The 16,201-nt window shown below is 40.6% G+C and overlaps 2 protein-coding genes across 2 annotated transcripts; both read left to right on the top strand.

Annotated features, from left to right (window-relative positions):
• Window positions 1-4,789: 4,789 nt before the first annotated feature.
• On the top strand, window positions 4,790-8,307 carry LOC131883438 (uncharacterized). Its single transcript, XM_059230912.1, has 5 exons — window positions 4,790-5,329; window positions 5,413-5,487; window positions 5,912-6,076; window positions 6,155-6,460; window positions 7,031-8,307. The coding sequence occupies exons 1-5, from the start codon at window positions 4,901-4,903 to the stop codon at window positions 8,252-8,254; spliced, it is 2,199 nt and encodes a 732-aa protein (XP_059086895.1). The 5' UTR covers window positions 4,790-4,900; the 3' UTR covers window positions 8,255-8,307.
• A 1,993-nt stretch (window positions 8,308-10,300) lies between these two features.
• LOC131883911 (uncharacterized) lies at window positions 10,301-12,773 on the top strand. The gene is made up of 3 exons (XM_059231515.1): window positions 10,301-10,643; window positions 10,782-10,970; window positions 11,039-12,773. Exons 1-3 carry the CDS (start codon window positions 10,496-10,498, stop codon window positions 12,622-12,624), a joined length of 1,923 nt encoding a protein of 640 aa, XP_059087498.1. The 5' UTR covers window positions 10,301-10,495; the 3' UTR covers window positions 12,625-12,773.
• Window positions 12,774-16,201: the final 3,428 nt, after the last annotated feature.

Here is a 16,201-nt window from a genome sequence, read left to right as displayed (position 1 = left end):
TCTATTTGAGGCGTGTTTTTTCTTTTCACACGGGACCAACAACACAACCATATTGGTTGATGCATGTACGTAAATGTGTGTATACTCGTATTTCTTTCTACCTTGGTCCCAATAATCCTCCTGTCCACATCGTCCTCCAAAGGGTAGTATTGGAGCTTACGATTGTGTCTGAATTGGAATCCCAATTGTTCACCACCCGCGGAGATCGAGGAGGATAAATAAGACCACAAGGACAGCGGAGATCCGTCACAAGAGAATCGCCGAGTTGGACGTGGAGCAATTCCCGTAAATGCGTACGTCAACGAGGTGCGGCGAGAGATGCTGGGGCTGATGGTGGCCTGTTTGGGAGCAAAAGCAATCTGATTTGATAGTCCATGGATAGGCACGCATTTAACGGGACGAGTCTTTCATGCTTCTAAGATTGTCTTTCCTTAAGATGTTTGAGATCTTTAAATATGGCCTCCATGGGGCTTGTCCTGCGTACAGTACAAGCCACGTAACGGTAAGATTTTGAAAGGACTGAAAGACCTCTGCTCTTCTTTGGCGAAGAGAAAGGCATGATCATCTGTCTTCTTGATGGTTCGACTTGTTTCAAAATTATAACTAATCCATTTAAAGTTGAAAAATGTTATTTTTCTATTCTGTTTTCATAATAAATCCTGAATTTGAAATTACCATAGAAACATTCACGAGTTTGAAATGATTAAGTGGCTCTATTTGTTGTGTCGGTCAGACTTTGAAGCAGAGTAACATAATGACTGTTTTCTTCAATAAGAGTTAGAATGATTTCTTTATGATACTAATCACTCATCATTCTATTTTCGACACCATATAGTCTAAACGACTGAAATTACAGCCCTTTTAAAAAAACCATTATTCCTATTGTTAGACGTCAGGATGAACATTTAAACTTTTCTTAAGGTTATAGGTGGACTTGCTTTTAGTTCTGGTGATTTATTTGCATAAAACAGGCGTGAACAGTGGTTGTTAGATTTGAAAACTCGAGTAGCGTCACAACCACTACTTGAAAGCAAAGAAAGGTGCGACACGCCAGGGTTATAAAAGGAAAAGACCCGGTCGAGATCCTTCAACGGCAGTTATTGCCAAGCAGGCCGGCCTGAAATATAATTAAAATTATTTTTCATGTCAATTGATTAGTTACTTACATTTGAGCCAATGCAATTGAGTAAGTTGTATACGTGGTCTGGCACAATTTTTTAAAGTACTCTTTGAAATTTATAGCGTCTCAATCCAAAACCTTTTGCTTCCAATCATTTTTTATTCCTATTTTTGTACCTTATTTAAATAAACCCTAACAAATTCTTTGAATAGATTGCTTTCCAGCTTGTTTGGTGTGACAGTGGTTAAATTATGTTTGAATGGTTGATTGCAAGGCACCTTCTGACATAACTAAATGAAGACATTTTTCTTTGCAGGAATCGTTAATAATTCATTTTCCAACTGCATATATAGCATCTCCAAGAGCTCGTTAAATAACTATCCTTAAATGACTTCCAATGAAAAATTGAAGATGGCTGTAGCAATAATAGTGTTATTACAGTACTGCAAGGAATTCCAACAACAATTCTTCGGGCTTTTTTGTTTTGACGGACAAAAAGTTGACGGAGCAAAACTATTGATTTACGCCACTAACTCAGATTTTGAAAATATTTGTTCCATTCAAAAGTTAGGGGCCCAGTCTCTTCTATACTTGATTTTCTCTCACAATTGCACATTTGATTGACGAAATCTGAAACCAATGTAATTGTCGCTGTATTCGATTGGATGTAAAAAGTAATTGTCACAAGTCAGATGCCATAGGAAAGTTCAAAACCAAATTGGTAAAAGTACCTCAAACTTCTTCTCCACATGTGATACACAAATATGCCTTATTTCTACCTGGTTTGCTGTATCATGCATTATGAGCTCAACGTTTTACTTTTGCGTTGTCGGATTGCAATGGGGGCAATATTGGGATAAATGGAGACGGAGATCCTATAATGTAGATTAGATGGTCGAGGTAACGCAACCTAGACTTGGAACTGCAAGTTCCATGACATCAAAACTTATGACCCATTTGTTACTCCCCGCATTCACCAATTGGGCATGGATACAAATGTCAATTCGAGGAAAAATATCATACATGGGAACGTGTGCTGAAACTCGGAACATCAGGGTGCGCCATTTCCCACTTATTTTAAGTACTGAACGCTGCATTTAAGAGCAAGCCTACAATAATGTTAACGTTGTAAGTCAAACGTGGTGTTGTTTTTGAAGTAATGTGCGGTTAAAGTGTCCAACTAATTGATTTAAGGCAATATTTCTCAGCTTTCTCCTCTATCGTTGTTGAAGTGGAGGGTCTTGGATACAATCCCGTTGTTCCCTCCAAACAAAACATTATTTTTCCAATAACAGGAAGTTCGTCTAGTTGTTTGTTAACAAAATGGACCAATTCTATGTAATCTTGAGGCTGGATTGAGATACATACAACATGTGTGGTCGAAACTATTTGATAGGTGGAATCTTGTTCCACATCCGTATAATGGAGTTCAGGGGCAACATTCTGAGAAGCTTACCATTGGTTGTGTGGCCTTGGTTTCAATCCGCAAAATTCGAACCAATCAAGTAAATCAAAAACGTTTGGGCATGGACCAATTAGGAACGTCTCGTTGTGAGAAGACGAGAGGAGGTGAAAGTAATTGATCCAATTATTCCCCTCTTTTGGGACAGGTTCAGGAACTCTGAGCCCAATCAAAGTTAAGAGGGACTAACGGAAACGTGAATCATTGGTGAATCCTGACTCCCGTTCGCCTTTGGGAACGAATAAACAGATGTAGGAGAAAGATAATATACTCTTCGATATCGATAGATTCAAGATATGTTTATTGATCCTCTGAGACCAAAATTTGGTCAAATCTTACCCAACGCGTTGAGTTTGTGTTCTCAATAAAAGTTATTGAACTATCACAGAACAAAGATCAACGTTTAGGAACCACGTCCCACCCATGGCATGTCAGATGTCGTTAAGAGAGTCAAATCCAAGGCCAATCCCAATAATTGGATCGAAAGATCGTTTGTATCGTATTGTTACAAAATCAAGCTCTCTGCCAAAGCCTGTGGTTCCACGTGGTAAACTTTTGTGTCCAATCTTTTCCTTCAGGCAATCGAGTAGGGCTTTCAACCCATGTTGATTACAATTCCCACTGTTAGGCTAATGGAATAAAGGTGGAGGTAATCTATTCCACGAGCATTGGAACTTCCAATGGACTCGGAAAGAAAGGGAGGAGGTCCATGAGCAATTGAGCATGGAACGGGGTTTTCCAGTGCGTCGTTGTGGCAATGAGAGAAAGCAGAATAATTTGAAATGTTCGATCAAAAGTACGGAGGAAATGTGTTTTTGAATTCACCTGGGAATAGAGAAAAGAGAAGATCAATATCACGCTATCATTAAGATCGTATCGAAAAAAGCGCCTGTCAAATCCATCCTCTTTATGCCAAGCTGCCGAAACGCTGTCATTGTGTGATATACGTAGAGATAGTAAGTGCTCTTTCCTGAATGTGCAATGTGCCGTACAATATAAAGCATTGCTTGTGAAAGAATATGGAGAACCATCAAACTAAAAGCGTTGCGTAAATGGATCTTCAGCTGATTTGGAAGAGCAAAATATCGTTCAATTTCTAATGGAAAACCAATGAATTTGGGAGGGGAAACTAAAGTTTGTTTTTCCAACTTGGAGTGTTTATCAAGTATCTGAGTTTATTTGCCAAGTACGAAATGACAAAATCTGGCTTGTTTTTCATTTCATGTCGTAAGAAGGTGGAAACAAGACTTGAGCACTTTCCGGTCGCAAATAAATCGTAGCAATCACTTACTGCAAGGGCTAGCTTTGAAATGTCACTGTTACAGACATTTCTATTCGTTGATTATGAGTTGTTTTTCTCGCAAAGCAAAGATACTGAAGAAGGGAAAACTGTTTGCTTCAATATGAAGAATTCATTTCCCATTTTGAGAACATTTGCCTCCATTTTTTGGCATGGTTGTATAAACAGTTGTTTATATGGGTAGCATTCATGAACTAAGCAAAGTATTCATGTCTTTGAAGAATTGGTTGATTGTGTCAGTGGAACGAAATTGGCAATGAACAAGGGTTTGTTTGTTCGTTCTTCGAATCTCAATTTTCGGCTTATCTCGCTGCAGAAATCAATATGATACTGGGATCTTAAACTGTCCTTGCGAAGGTGGAACAAATCTTTTGGTCTTTTATCACGATAGAGCACCTAAAGGCTCTCATTGATTCATGGTGCACGTACAATCTTAGCAGTCAAAATATCATGTCGAAATTTTATGTTATGAGGTATATTCCATTGTAAAAACATATGCAATCTGGCACAACAATTTAAAACGATCAATATACCGGTGAAGGATCCTCCTTCTAGTTGACTACGTTTTTGACAATGATGCATTTTAATGCACTTTAAGTGATTTAACACACTTATCTGAGCTACTTTTAAACATGTGTATTTCACAAAAATTGTTCCTTTTGCTTCTTTGACAAAGAAAAACGCATCTTGATTTTTGAGCAAACACTTAACAACCAGAAAATATAACCACCGTGGACGGGAAACGAAATTCGCTTTTGATAAAAAGATCTAGCAATAACTGAATATCGAAAAAGCGTCTTTTTTCGTACGGCAAATTTTGTTTCTATCGGAGATGTGCTCGTACTTCAAATTGCTTATCCTTACCTTCATATAAAGCTATGGCACAGCTTTCTCTTATAGAGGGCTTTTTTTTCTCGGTCAAAGGCGTCATTAACTCATTGGCAGGTGTTTTCACAAAACATAGGTTATTCCATATTTGTGATAGTGTCGAATGAAATACCACACTTGCTGACCAACCATGGAAAAGTCTTTGCAACGTGAGCTAACCACAGGAAAAGAGCAACTCATCAGTTTAACAGAGCCCACAGAAAACCCAAAGCTTCCACAAGCTGAAGAAATCACCAAAGATATAGCACCCGAAAGCCATCATGGTGAAACAAACGAGAAAAAAAATGAACCCTCGGGAACCTTGGATGAAGCGAAGGATGAGGGTCAGGAAAAGGAACAATCAGAAGTTTCCTTAAGGAAATACGATAAAATCCCACTGTTCCCTGATAAATACCCTGGCAGTAAGAAACGGGTCACCAAGGTTTTGGACTTCTACGCCGGTAAACACATTGCATTCAGCGTGGAATTTCGCCCAAATAAAAAGAAATCCAATGGTGATTGGCTGTGCTCCCATCGATCCTACCCGGACGACAGTTGGACCACCGTGAAAAGAATAGATGTAAGATGACACACTGTCAGATTCAAAAGTTGATTATGTATGATCATTGAAACTCATCCTGATCAATGTATTTATTCTACCAGTTGGACCATAAGCTCTTGAACAAATTTCGGGAAAACCCAGACTTGGAACCGGGTCGACTTCCAGATATCTATAAGGTAATAGGTATAAGGTAAAGGAAGTGGAGGAAATGTGAGGCTTGGAGTTCAGTTTTCACCAACATTCTCGAAGCTCATTTGGAGCGAGAAGCGGGCAGTCGGTTTCCTTTTCCTCGACTTCAATTTAGAGTGAAACAACTGAAGGATATTAATGGAGTCGAATATCTAAGAGCCCTTGGCATGTGAGGCCTTTTTGACCATTATGGCCTTTCCCTCAGGGAAGCATTAGCTTCATTTGAAGAAGGACAGAAATATACTGGAATCTAACTTGTAGACCGTAAAGGATTCTAGGCCTCGCAACCTTTTACGTTCCGTTTCAAATCCATTGATGTTCTCCAATAGTCAGAGCTTACGAAGCAAAAGAGACCACGTCATCAAGCGCCGGGGAACAATGAGTCTTTTAATATATGTACGGCATATGTAGGTCGAGAATGAAGGCAGCTTTTATATTGGAATGGATGGTCATCGCGGTTCATGCGTGGTAACGGATCGTAATCCTCATCTCGAAGGTCTATTAGATATCCATAGATGTGTATACCTCCCCTCAGCCTTCGAAAAGAACCAGACTCTGCCAGGATATCTTACGCAGGCAAGCAAATCATGAATACCTAATGACTGACGAAGCTTGAGTTGTTTCTCATAGTAAAACCACTCGCGTCTCTTTCAGAATATACTTTATATGGAATTACCCAGTGCCTCGTTATGTACCCCCGGGGTCGCCCCTGGCGTCTTTTTCGTCACACCAAGACTGTTGGGTTGCAATATTTTTGTGGTCCACGATCCAGGGCTGCACAAGTTCTGGGTGCTCCGGATAAGCGGGAAAAATCCTCAGAAGCCACCAGACATCAAATTCAACCAACAAGGAGACATCCTTCCAAATTATAAGACACATGAGCAGAAAATGAAAGAACTCGAAGAGGCCAACAGCGAAAAGCCCCAAGGTGATGGAATTGCCTCGGGCTCTAGCTCCACGGTGAGTGCAAGGGATCGGTGCCTCACTCCAATTTTTGATGATACATGCAGTACATGTGGTTGCTGTGACAAATTTTCCCACCTAATTGCTAGCTGTTTTCGATGCCGGATTCTGTAGAGTACTGGCGTGCTACATACGGGAAGAAAAGAATTTGTTGTCAAGCTTACTTGAAAATCAGGTCTCTGAAGATGCCTGGCCTTCCCTTGCCTTTCAAAGGCTGGCATTCTTTTGTTTCCCATAACTCCACTTATTAAGAATTGAACAAGCACTGAATCAAGCGTTTTGAATTGACGTCATGTGCATTAGGAAATCATTTTAACGGCTCCAAATTTGCAACACGAAAATGATCATTCTTACCAACCAATACCTACCACCTGATCAATGAATTGGAAAACAATGAAAGCCTCTAATTGAAAACTCATTACTGAACTACCCTCTGTGTATACTTGAAGGTTTAAACAAATTCTCATCGTTAGTCTGACGGCAACAAGACCAAGGTTCACCAGATCTGTGAACACTTAAAAACGTTGGGAACTCCCATTGTTCTTAATCTCCCACGCTCTTTTCAAGGAATCTGACGATGAGGCCAGCGATGAGGATGTAGACAAAAGAGGCCGTTTCCCTACCAGAAAACATGGTTTTCTCCGAGACAAGCGAATCAAGGCCTTAGCTGCTAAGGCTCATCCGTCCTCACCACTGGCAAGAATCAAGCTCGGAACAAATGAGGAGGATATCATTATTCCCCGGGATCGTTTTGAGGCTGAGAATATCAAGAAAAAGAACAGCCGATATCAAGACGCTAATGCAAATGCGACAGGAAACGCGAAAGAAATCGGTCGACAGATCCCCGAAGATTGGGTGCAAACTGCCGATGGGAACGATCCGGACTCCAAAGAGCCCATTGACTTACTGGCACTCAAACGGCGTTATAAGAAATCCACAATTGCTGGTACGGATCTATATGGCATCAACCAGCACCCTTGGAGACCGCCCACCGCCGTTCGTAAAGCCAGAGCCAAGGAGATTGAAACAATCAGAAAGCCGAAAAGTTGGGCCCAATATTTCAGGGAATATCGGGGCTACGCCGAATGCGTTTTGGACTATTTCCGGACCCAAGGGTTCAATACTCATTTCATTCTCAGAGTGGCCACCGATCGTCATTGGGTGGTGGATGTCAGGGATCAGGAGTTCTGGCTGAAAGACGTGAATCGGATTAACAAATGTAATCACTACATGTACCGAGGCGAAGGCGTTTTTTATGGGGTCTACCAGGAAGGCACGTGGAAATTTGGCCTTAAGGATCTGAACACATCTCATTTCAAGAGCGGTGTCCAGCATCGGTTCCCTTTGGAAGGTCAGTTGTTCCGTCATTCGTTTAATTGCGATGTGGTCGACAATCGGAAGAAGGTCGCCAAAGAAAATGAAGATCGAGAGGACTTGTACAATCGCAGTGAAGAGAGCTTTGATCAAATTAATCGGCAGATGATCAAAGATCGAACGAAACGAGCCGGCAAACGTGTCACCATGCTAATGAAAAACAACCCTCTGGCGCTAATGGGAGCTCCAAAGACCTTGGGGAATTTAAAGGGAGCGCCTTTGTCAAAAGGAAAATCACCTTTAAGGACTCCAAAGCTCAACAAAGGCGTCAAATCAACCACACCTTTAAGGACTCCAAAACTGAATAAAGTCATCAAATCAACCACCCCTCTAAGGACTCCGATCAATTTGAAGTCAAAACCCAAGTTGGCCAACTTGCCGAATTTAACAACGCCCTCTAAACCGCCAGTGAAATAAATCCATTATCATACAAAAGTACGGTATATGCCTTTATTGAAGAAAACCTATAAACCAAGAGTTAATAAAACGTATGATATACTGTACGTAGTACAAAATTGTGTTCGAACTTTATGGCTGGGTTGTTAACCAAGCTCCATTTTCAAATTCCAATGGAAAAGCCCAAAAGTTTTTCATAGCCTTCGATTAGTTTGAGTTTTGTTTCAAAGTTCTCTACTAGAGCTTTTTTATCTCTTTGTGATACATCTCATGCGTTATTAACAATCGAGACAACTTAAACCTAACACATAAATCTTTCTTTTTTTGATGATATTACTTCCATATTCGGTCTCTGTTCCAAACTGTCGTGCTTTCGTATTCATTAGATTAGGGTTGAGCCGAGTGGATTTTCATAACGCACGCCAGTTTTGAATTGAAAATTAGTTCTACAAGTTCAATGAGGAAAGTCATGAGGAGAAAATTTGTATTGCCGTCTAAGCAGTACATTTTAGAGTTGCAATATTGTACTGAATTATCTGGAACCTCAGGCATTGCCGAAATGACCTGACATTTAATATGTGTTAGTCAACAGTTCTTGAGCCTTTTGTTTGTTTATTATCTATGTTTCCATAATAGAAAGCACAATAGTATGAACAACCTTTAACTTGTCGATTCAATCGAACTCATTTTCATTAATCCTTTATTCAACAAGCCCAACAAGGATGACAAATCAGAAAACCCAAGGGGTTCTCAAAAACTTCACATAGTCCATGTGTACTAAAGACGACTTGAACCGAACTTGGACATCCACTTTTATGTAAGCTGATCTTCATTTGGGTCAATGGCAGACAAGTGCTATGTACGCACATGCTGTATGTATACTCGAGGCTTTTTAAGAGGACCGTCAGGCAAATTAATCAATTTTCATAATAGTTCCAAATTGGTCTTACTTTGATTCACTTCATTCGAGTCTACATTAATCTTCTTGAGCTTATCAAACCTTCAAAGTTTGTGATAAAGAAGCCTTAATGGAATGATGAGAGGTAAAAAGTCAACGTGTAAGACGAGTTCAAAGTTCGGATCAAGAATCAAGCCCCTCTGGATCGAAAGATGAAATGAGAAGTGGAATCGCACTAAAGTTTGTTTGGATTTAATGGCACTAAAGCTGGAAAGGAAATTTGCCCAGACATGAAGGAAAGTGCGTGTCTGAAAAAGAACTGAACACAAAATGAATGAACTTTACTTTTCTAACTTCTGGCTGGGCATAAATGCTGAGAGAAGTTACGATAGTAAATAGCCAAATAAAGTTTGGCTGGCATTACAAAGTTTGAAGAATAACTGTCAGCGAACCATTGTAAATCGTTTGCAAAAAAAGCGTTTTATGTCGTGATATCCCTTAGAAGTGAATATATTCATTGAAGCATGCCTAGCTTCATGGAATGTACTACTATGAATTGAATTGGTTTGCCGATACATGATTCTTTTAAGTGCACACAAATCATGTTTAATGCTAAGACAGCTTGATTCTTACATCGCAGCTCACCCCACAGAACTCCCTATTGAAGTACAATCTGAAGCTATATGGCTTGATTTTAGGGTCAATTTTCATCCCTGCTCGAGGGTCTCTGCGCTGTCATAAGACACAAGGGCGAGGACTAAGATACAAGGGAATATGATCTGAGCTTTGACTTGGAGTTCTAATCTTGCCTTTAGTTTGCTGTACTGCAATAGACTATTAAGCCCAAAGGTAGAATTTGCGTAACTGAGAAGCGACACAGGCTTGTAATTGTCTTATGAAACCAGAGTGAAACCTTGGCTTTTGGACTCGAAAGGAAGAGCCTTTTTCGTGAACGTCCATGATCGTTAATAGCGGCTTAATACACTCTGCACACCACAAAAGATATAGCGTTGTAAAAGCATCAAGTGAAGCATTGTCTGAGTATGAATAGGCGTTTGTCCTGAGTGCTTGACTAGCTTAGTTCGTTACTGAGGAAGTTGTCAAGCAGAGCGGATCTTACGTACCCAAGAGCCACACCAGCTCAGAATTAGAGTGTATGTACATCGAGCGGGGTTCAAATCAGCAGGAATATCAGCTTAGTCTTGAGGAAACCGTGAACACGACAGGAGGTCTGGGATTAATGTTTCATATTGACACTGAGCTTCTCATTCATCCATCATTCGAACCCTTGGACGAGCTCAGGGGACGTGAAAAGTTCGAGTTCGTCAAAGAAGGCTAGTGCTATTCTTGTGGAGTATTGAACCATGAAAGTGAGTCCGGACTATTTTCAATTAAGTCGCGAGCTCAAATGCAGGCTTGAGACCAAGGACACCCAGGATGAAGATGAGGTTGGAATCTACCTCAAGAAACTTTCCCTTTGGGAGCTGAAAAATTGGGTGGTGGCCACCGATGGTAAGTGAGGTCATTTTCGGAACTTTGTTTGACAACAGTTCCACCATCATAAACAGAGGCTCACTCAGTGTGTACTGTGTGTGTGTAGCTCGGTGTTTGGTAGAGTCTGAAGAATAAACTGACATGTACTCTGAACAGGTAATGTGGAACAAGCCTTGGAATTGCTCAAGGCGTCAACGAGATGGAGACTGAATGAAAAGATTGACAACCTCTTGGAATGGATCCCTTCTCAGCATTTAGTTCGCGACTATCCCATTGAATTCGCCGGAGTCGATCGAGATGGATCACCCCTGTGGGTTGTTCCATTCGGCAAATGCAATGTTCGAAGTACGAATCACTATTCTGTATCGTTAAGGACATCTGTCAGGTGGTCATTTCATTTTCTACATTTTCAGAAATATTGGAACATACGTCCCCTGAGGATTTCATTCGTTACACTCTGAAGGTGATCGAAATGTCTCTTCATTTGGTGAGACTTCATTACAAACAAGAAGAACAACACTTAAGTGATGGAACGTGCAAAGGCCACAACCAAAGATTTACTCGGTCCTTCAAGTCGCCAGATGTAGAAGGGAACCAACATCACCCTGTTGCTCCCACGGACACCAAAGCTGAGAGTGGAACACAAGGCCGAGGGAGAGCGGTCCAGTGGATTCAGACGGGGAACTCCGTGGATCCACACGGTCTTGGTGGCGGTAGTAACCTTCATTTGGTACAAGAGAGCGATTCCGAGGACGAGGACGAGCACGGCGCTTCTCTGAGCTACACGAGCGGACAGGTCGTCATTTTCGATCTCGAGGGCCTCACTCTCAGTCAGGTGCGCGACAGACAAACACTCGAGGTCATTACCAAGCTTGCCAGTTTATACGAGGCCAACTACCCGGAAACTCTGAAGTGTGCCATTGTTTTGAATGCCAATTGGTTGTTTCAATTACTCTTCTCCGTGGTGAAGCGGTTCGTGGCCAAGAAAACCATCCAAAAAGTAGTCGTTTTGGGCACGGAAACTCATGAATGGCGTCTTGAGCTGGCCAAACGACTGCCCAAACACATCCTACCCGTGCGGTACGGAGGGAGTAAGCGGAAAACCATGACAGTCGTTGAAATGAGCAACTTGCTAGTGGAGAAACCCAATGACACACAACTCAGGACCGGGATGAGGAAGCAGAGCTCAGTGAACAATCTTGTGTCACCAGCATTTCAGACTCTGAACCCACCCAATGAGAGACTGAACCTTTGCCGACAGAAAATCCATCCACAATGCAACCTTAGCCTTAAGTTCAATGTAGCCAAGGACAAAACTGATTTGGAGTGGTGTCTTCGAACAGAGAAGGGCGACATCCTGTTTGCCATCTACCGAAGAGCCATGGTGGAACAAATCACTTTCAAGGACAGGGTCAGTGAGGTGAGTGTCACAACGCCCTTGGTGTCACAAGCCAAAGATCCATTAGGAGATGACATGGGAGCCCTGCCCAAAGAGACGGATGTCGATGCCATCAATCTGGCGGTGGACCACCATCACCACCACCATCCTGGTCAGGAAAATGGGGACGTCAGTAGTGTGATTACCGTGTTCGAAGAGGTCGAAGAAGATGCCGGTCAGTCTGAGGACATCTCCTCGGAAGTGGAAGTGATTGAGCCGCCCAAGAAGATTGTCAGTAACAAATCATTCACACGTGGCAGAATCAAATGTGACCGAGGGTACACCTACTCCGTGGTCATGGAGAATACGAGCACCTTGTTCCCTTCCAAGACCATAGATTATCAGATTCACCTGATCAGACGGTCGTCAGAGATCGAGGAAATTGATGCTCATTCCAACTCGAGCATTGAAGAGACCGAGTCCGAAAGGAATGCCAAAATTGATGATTTGCTGCATTTCGTTCACGAAATCACCAATTCCGACAATCAAGGCACCAAAACCACAGCATTCCGCTCCAGTGCCAATGAGACCAAGAATGCAAAGCCATCATCTCAAAAATGATTTGATGACGACGAGAGAAGTATTTTTGTTCAAAGCGGTGAATTACGATTCGTTGAACAAAGTGGTCTTTTTCAATGTAGATGTTTTATACCGACCATTGAACCATTCATAAATGTAATCCAACTCGAAAGATATTTTTGTTGTCTTGACGATCATGTTGTCGGGGAGGTCTGCATCAAATGATTTGTTTATCCGATTTAGCAAAAAGAATTGCTTTCAAATATCTCGCAAGTTAGTTTTTAAATTTGGTTGAATTCGTTTTGGTCGATGAATGGTTTTAGTGAGTGTTTGTTATTTTGCCAAAGTTTTAGTGAAAGATTAAATGGGTAACCAATTCCAAAAAAAGCTGAGTTAAAGTCACAGAAGAACGACCAACCCAAGTGACGTTAACCCCAAGAAATCAATTTGAGGGGGACTGGCGGAAAACATGGCGGCAGATTGGATCTAAAACATAAAAATTGGAAAGAATGACTGAGTTTAAAAAGTTTCCCTGAAACGCGTTGTCTAAGGGTTAAGGGTTAAGTGTTCCGTACACGAACCATTTTCTTCAGCATTGACGCATCTAAAAAAGTAAAAGCCTAATTTTCGGATGTGTCCACTGAATTAAACATGAGAGTTCACAGTGCGAGTTAGTCTGGGGAAAAGAGCAAGATCAGATCCCCGTCTTTTTAAAGCGAAGGAGAGAATCTTAGATCAAGAAAAGATCGTACTATATAACATGAACTGAATCTTTTCCCAATCTAAAATTTATTCTTAGCTGGGATCATACATGTAAGTGCTGCATTTCGTGGGTTCGCTTGCTTTACTAAACATCGCTGCGTAGCTTTTCTCTTTGAATTCAAAGCTGAAGCGTTTTTTTAAGCTCCCACCTGGATTGTTAGATGGCAGGGCAAAAAAGAACGAGTTAAAGGTGTGAAAAAACGAAAAAAACTGTAAAATGCAAAAAAAGTTGGTGCATTACCAAAAAGGTCGTTTTTAGCCTCTCTTTGCTGCATTTTTATTTCAAAATAATGCTAGGTACACAAGTGCATTTACGAGGTTGTCCGTCTAGGTTCTTCATATTATTTCAAAGAAATAAAAAAATGCTGTAATATTTGAACATCAGGACATTTTTCTGATTGACATGGATATTTAGTTATACAATCTTTTCTGTAGCCTCCTGCTACTTGCTTTGGGCGCTTTTTCTCTTAAATTTCCAAAAGGAAATACAAGTTAAGAAGGAAACCGAACAGGACGCAAATGACCAAAGTGCTAAAATGTGAAAACAAGTGAAAAAAGGTGAAAAAGAGTCAGAAGAGTGGAAGAGAGGCTTTGAAAAAGTTGTAAAATTGGAAATTTGGCCCAATTTTATTCCAAATAGAAAGTTGTTTTTCTGGTCTTAAAAACCTTTTTCGAGGTCTACCAGTTACGCACAGCCTAAGGTCTTGCTTGAATCACCAAATAAACGAGTATTATTTCTTTGCAAAGAGTTTTTGTCACAATCGTTGTTGAGCGCTTGTTTAGCCAATTCGAACCACAGGTCATATCATGTAACATTATAATACGCTTTTTTGGAATTTCACAGAAGATAGCTTGGCCAGAGTTTTTATTGTATATGGTGCCAACCCTGAAAACAAACGTTTGGGCAATAAGATTATATGTTTTGGACTTTTTTTATTCAAATATAATTCAAATTATACCGACCCTAATTAAAAAAAACTCTTTATTGCGAGATATTTCTCATTGGATAATAGGTCTTTTACAATGTTTACAGTATATACATCTATTTCGTCCCATTCTGGGTTCTGGGGCCGCCATTCGAGGCGATGATCCACTAGAAGGGGGGGGGGAGACCTGGGATCGAACCCATGAACCCGAGTTTAACTCGGTCGCGCGTTAACCAACTGCGCTAATTATCAGTCTTTTTATTTGAGGATAGAATGGGTTGAGCCTAACTCAGTCAGCAAAGCCACAGAATACGTCGTCCAATTTTTTGATGGACAACGTCGGGCCTCTGTCAGATTTGTGGGTGTGATTACACCATAAAAGTTTCCTTGAGAAACGTCGAGTAGGAGAATTGGGAACACTAGTCTACGTCACCACACTAAAATTGCTTCTCAGGGCATATGAGGATTTCGGCTATGACACCGATGATCTTTCTTGGAACCCTTTGTCATGTCTATGGGTGGGAAAGATTTTTTAAATTGAATTAGGTTTTACATTATTTCGGCCACGTTGGAGCAAAAAAGTTTTTCCACGAATTTTGACCATAACATGACCTAAAACTGAAGATTTTTTGGGAACTGAAAGGTTTTCGTCATGTTTAAGCAGAATTAAGGAGAAATACTGGTTGGAGAGAAATTCAGAGCTACTTTGACCATGCTTGTCCACGCTCAAAGATTTATTTGGCCTTGAACCCCAAGCTTTCATTAAGAGAAACTGTTGAACACATACAATAGTGTCATGCTGCAAATGATCTAATTTTGGCTTGATGGTGATTGATAAGGGATAACCCTCCCAGAGCGTGCCACTAACATTGTGTTCTAAAATGCAAGCGAGCACTGTCTCAATGTCAGAACCAAAACTAAAGGCCTGCTGATGACCGGCAAGAGGCCGAGGGAAGTGGGTCAGTCTTTTAGCGTTCATCCTTTAACCATGGGTAAGTGGAGAACTCCATGAAAGGACGGCAAATCTCTTTACAACAGACCAGACCGAGGGCAAAGGTCTGCCATTATTGGAGTCTGTATTTAAATGACTCAAAGTGAGAGGGTTACCAGTCTCCATTTGTGATGGAAATTTGAGACTGATTATGATCAAGCAATTCTTTGAAGGCGGGGGAAAGAGTTTCAGAAGACACAAAGAGTGGCCCTTAATTTCTTTCCACCCTGTACAGTACATTCCATATGAACGCTTTTGCACACTATTTTGCCCTAAAAATAAAAGAATGAAAACATTCATGTTCATCTGGTATTTGTTAGGTTGTAATTTCTTTATTTTCATCATTTCTTTCTAAGAGTGCATGTATTGATTGGCATTGATAGGTAACTGCAGGTGCATTTTACTTTTTTATGTACTATACCGTACTTGTTTTTATTCATTTGCCTTAGATTTTCACAAAATGATGGTATTGATTTTAGAGACCACTATTATACTTTGTCCTGGTCCATGATTTCAGGATGCTTCACATTATGAATTTCACTTAGACGTCGTAGACCTAGGTATGTGTTCACAATGAAATTAAACTTTTCGTTGATGTAAAGGCATAATTATTTCTGAGATCAAAGTGCTAGAAGAAGGGTGAAAACAGTAATCGAGCAATTTTTGCCCTAAAAACCACCAGAATACTTGATAACGAAAAAATAAAAACTTTTTCATAACTGATTTTTTCTGTTTTCAACTTATTTTGGCTGATTTTTATGATTTTGACCAAAATCACAAACTACATAATTGCGATAAAAAACTAGTAGGCCTAAACATGACTAAGTATGTCAACAAGGATATGAAAATGACTTCAAATCGATAAGTCAAATTGCAAGTTCATAGTTAGGTGACAATGTTTTTTTTTGTTTTAATGTGCGGTAAAAAATGTGACCAACGT

This window comes from Tigriopus californicus, chromosome 7 (assembly GCF_007210705.1).
Source record: "Tigriopus californicus strain San Diego chromosome 7, Tcal_SD_v2.1, whole genome shotgun sequence".
Classification (NCBI taxonomy): domain Eukaryota; kingdom Metazoa; phylum Arthropoda; class Copepoda; order Harpacticoida; family Harpacticidae; genus Tigriopus; species Tigriopus californicus.
The sequence above is the reverse complement of the archived record's forward strand: the minus strand, read 5'-3'. Positions and strand labels throughout refer to the sequence as shown.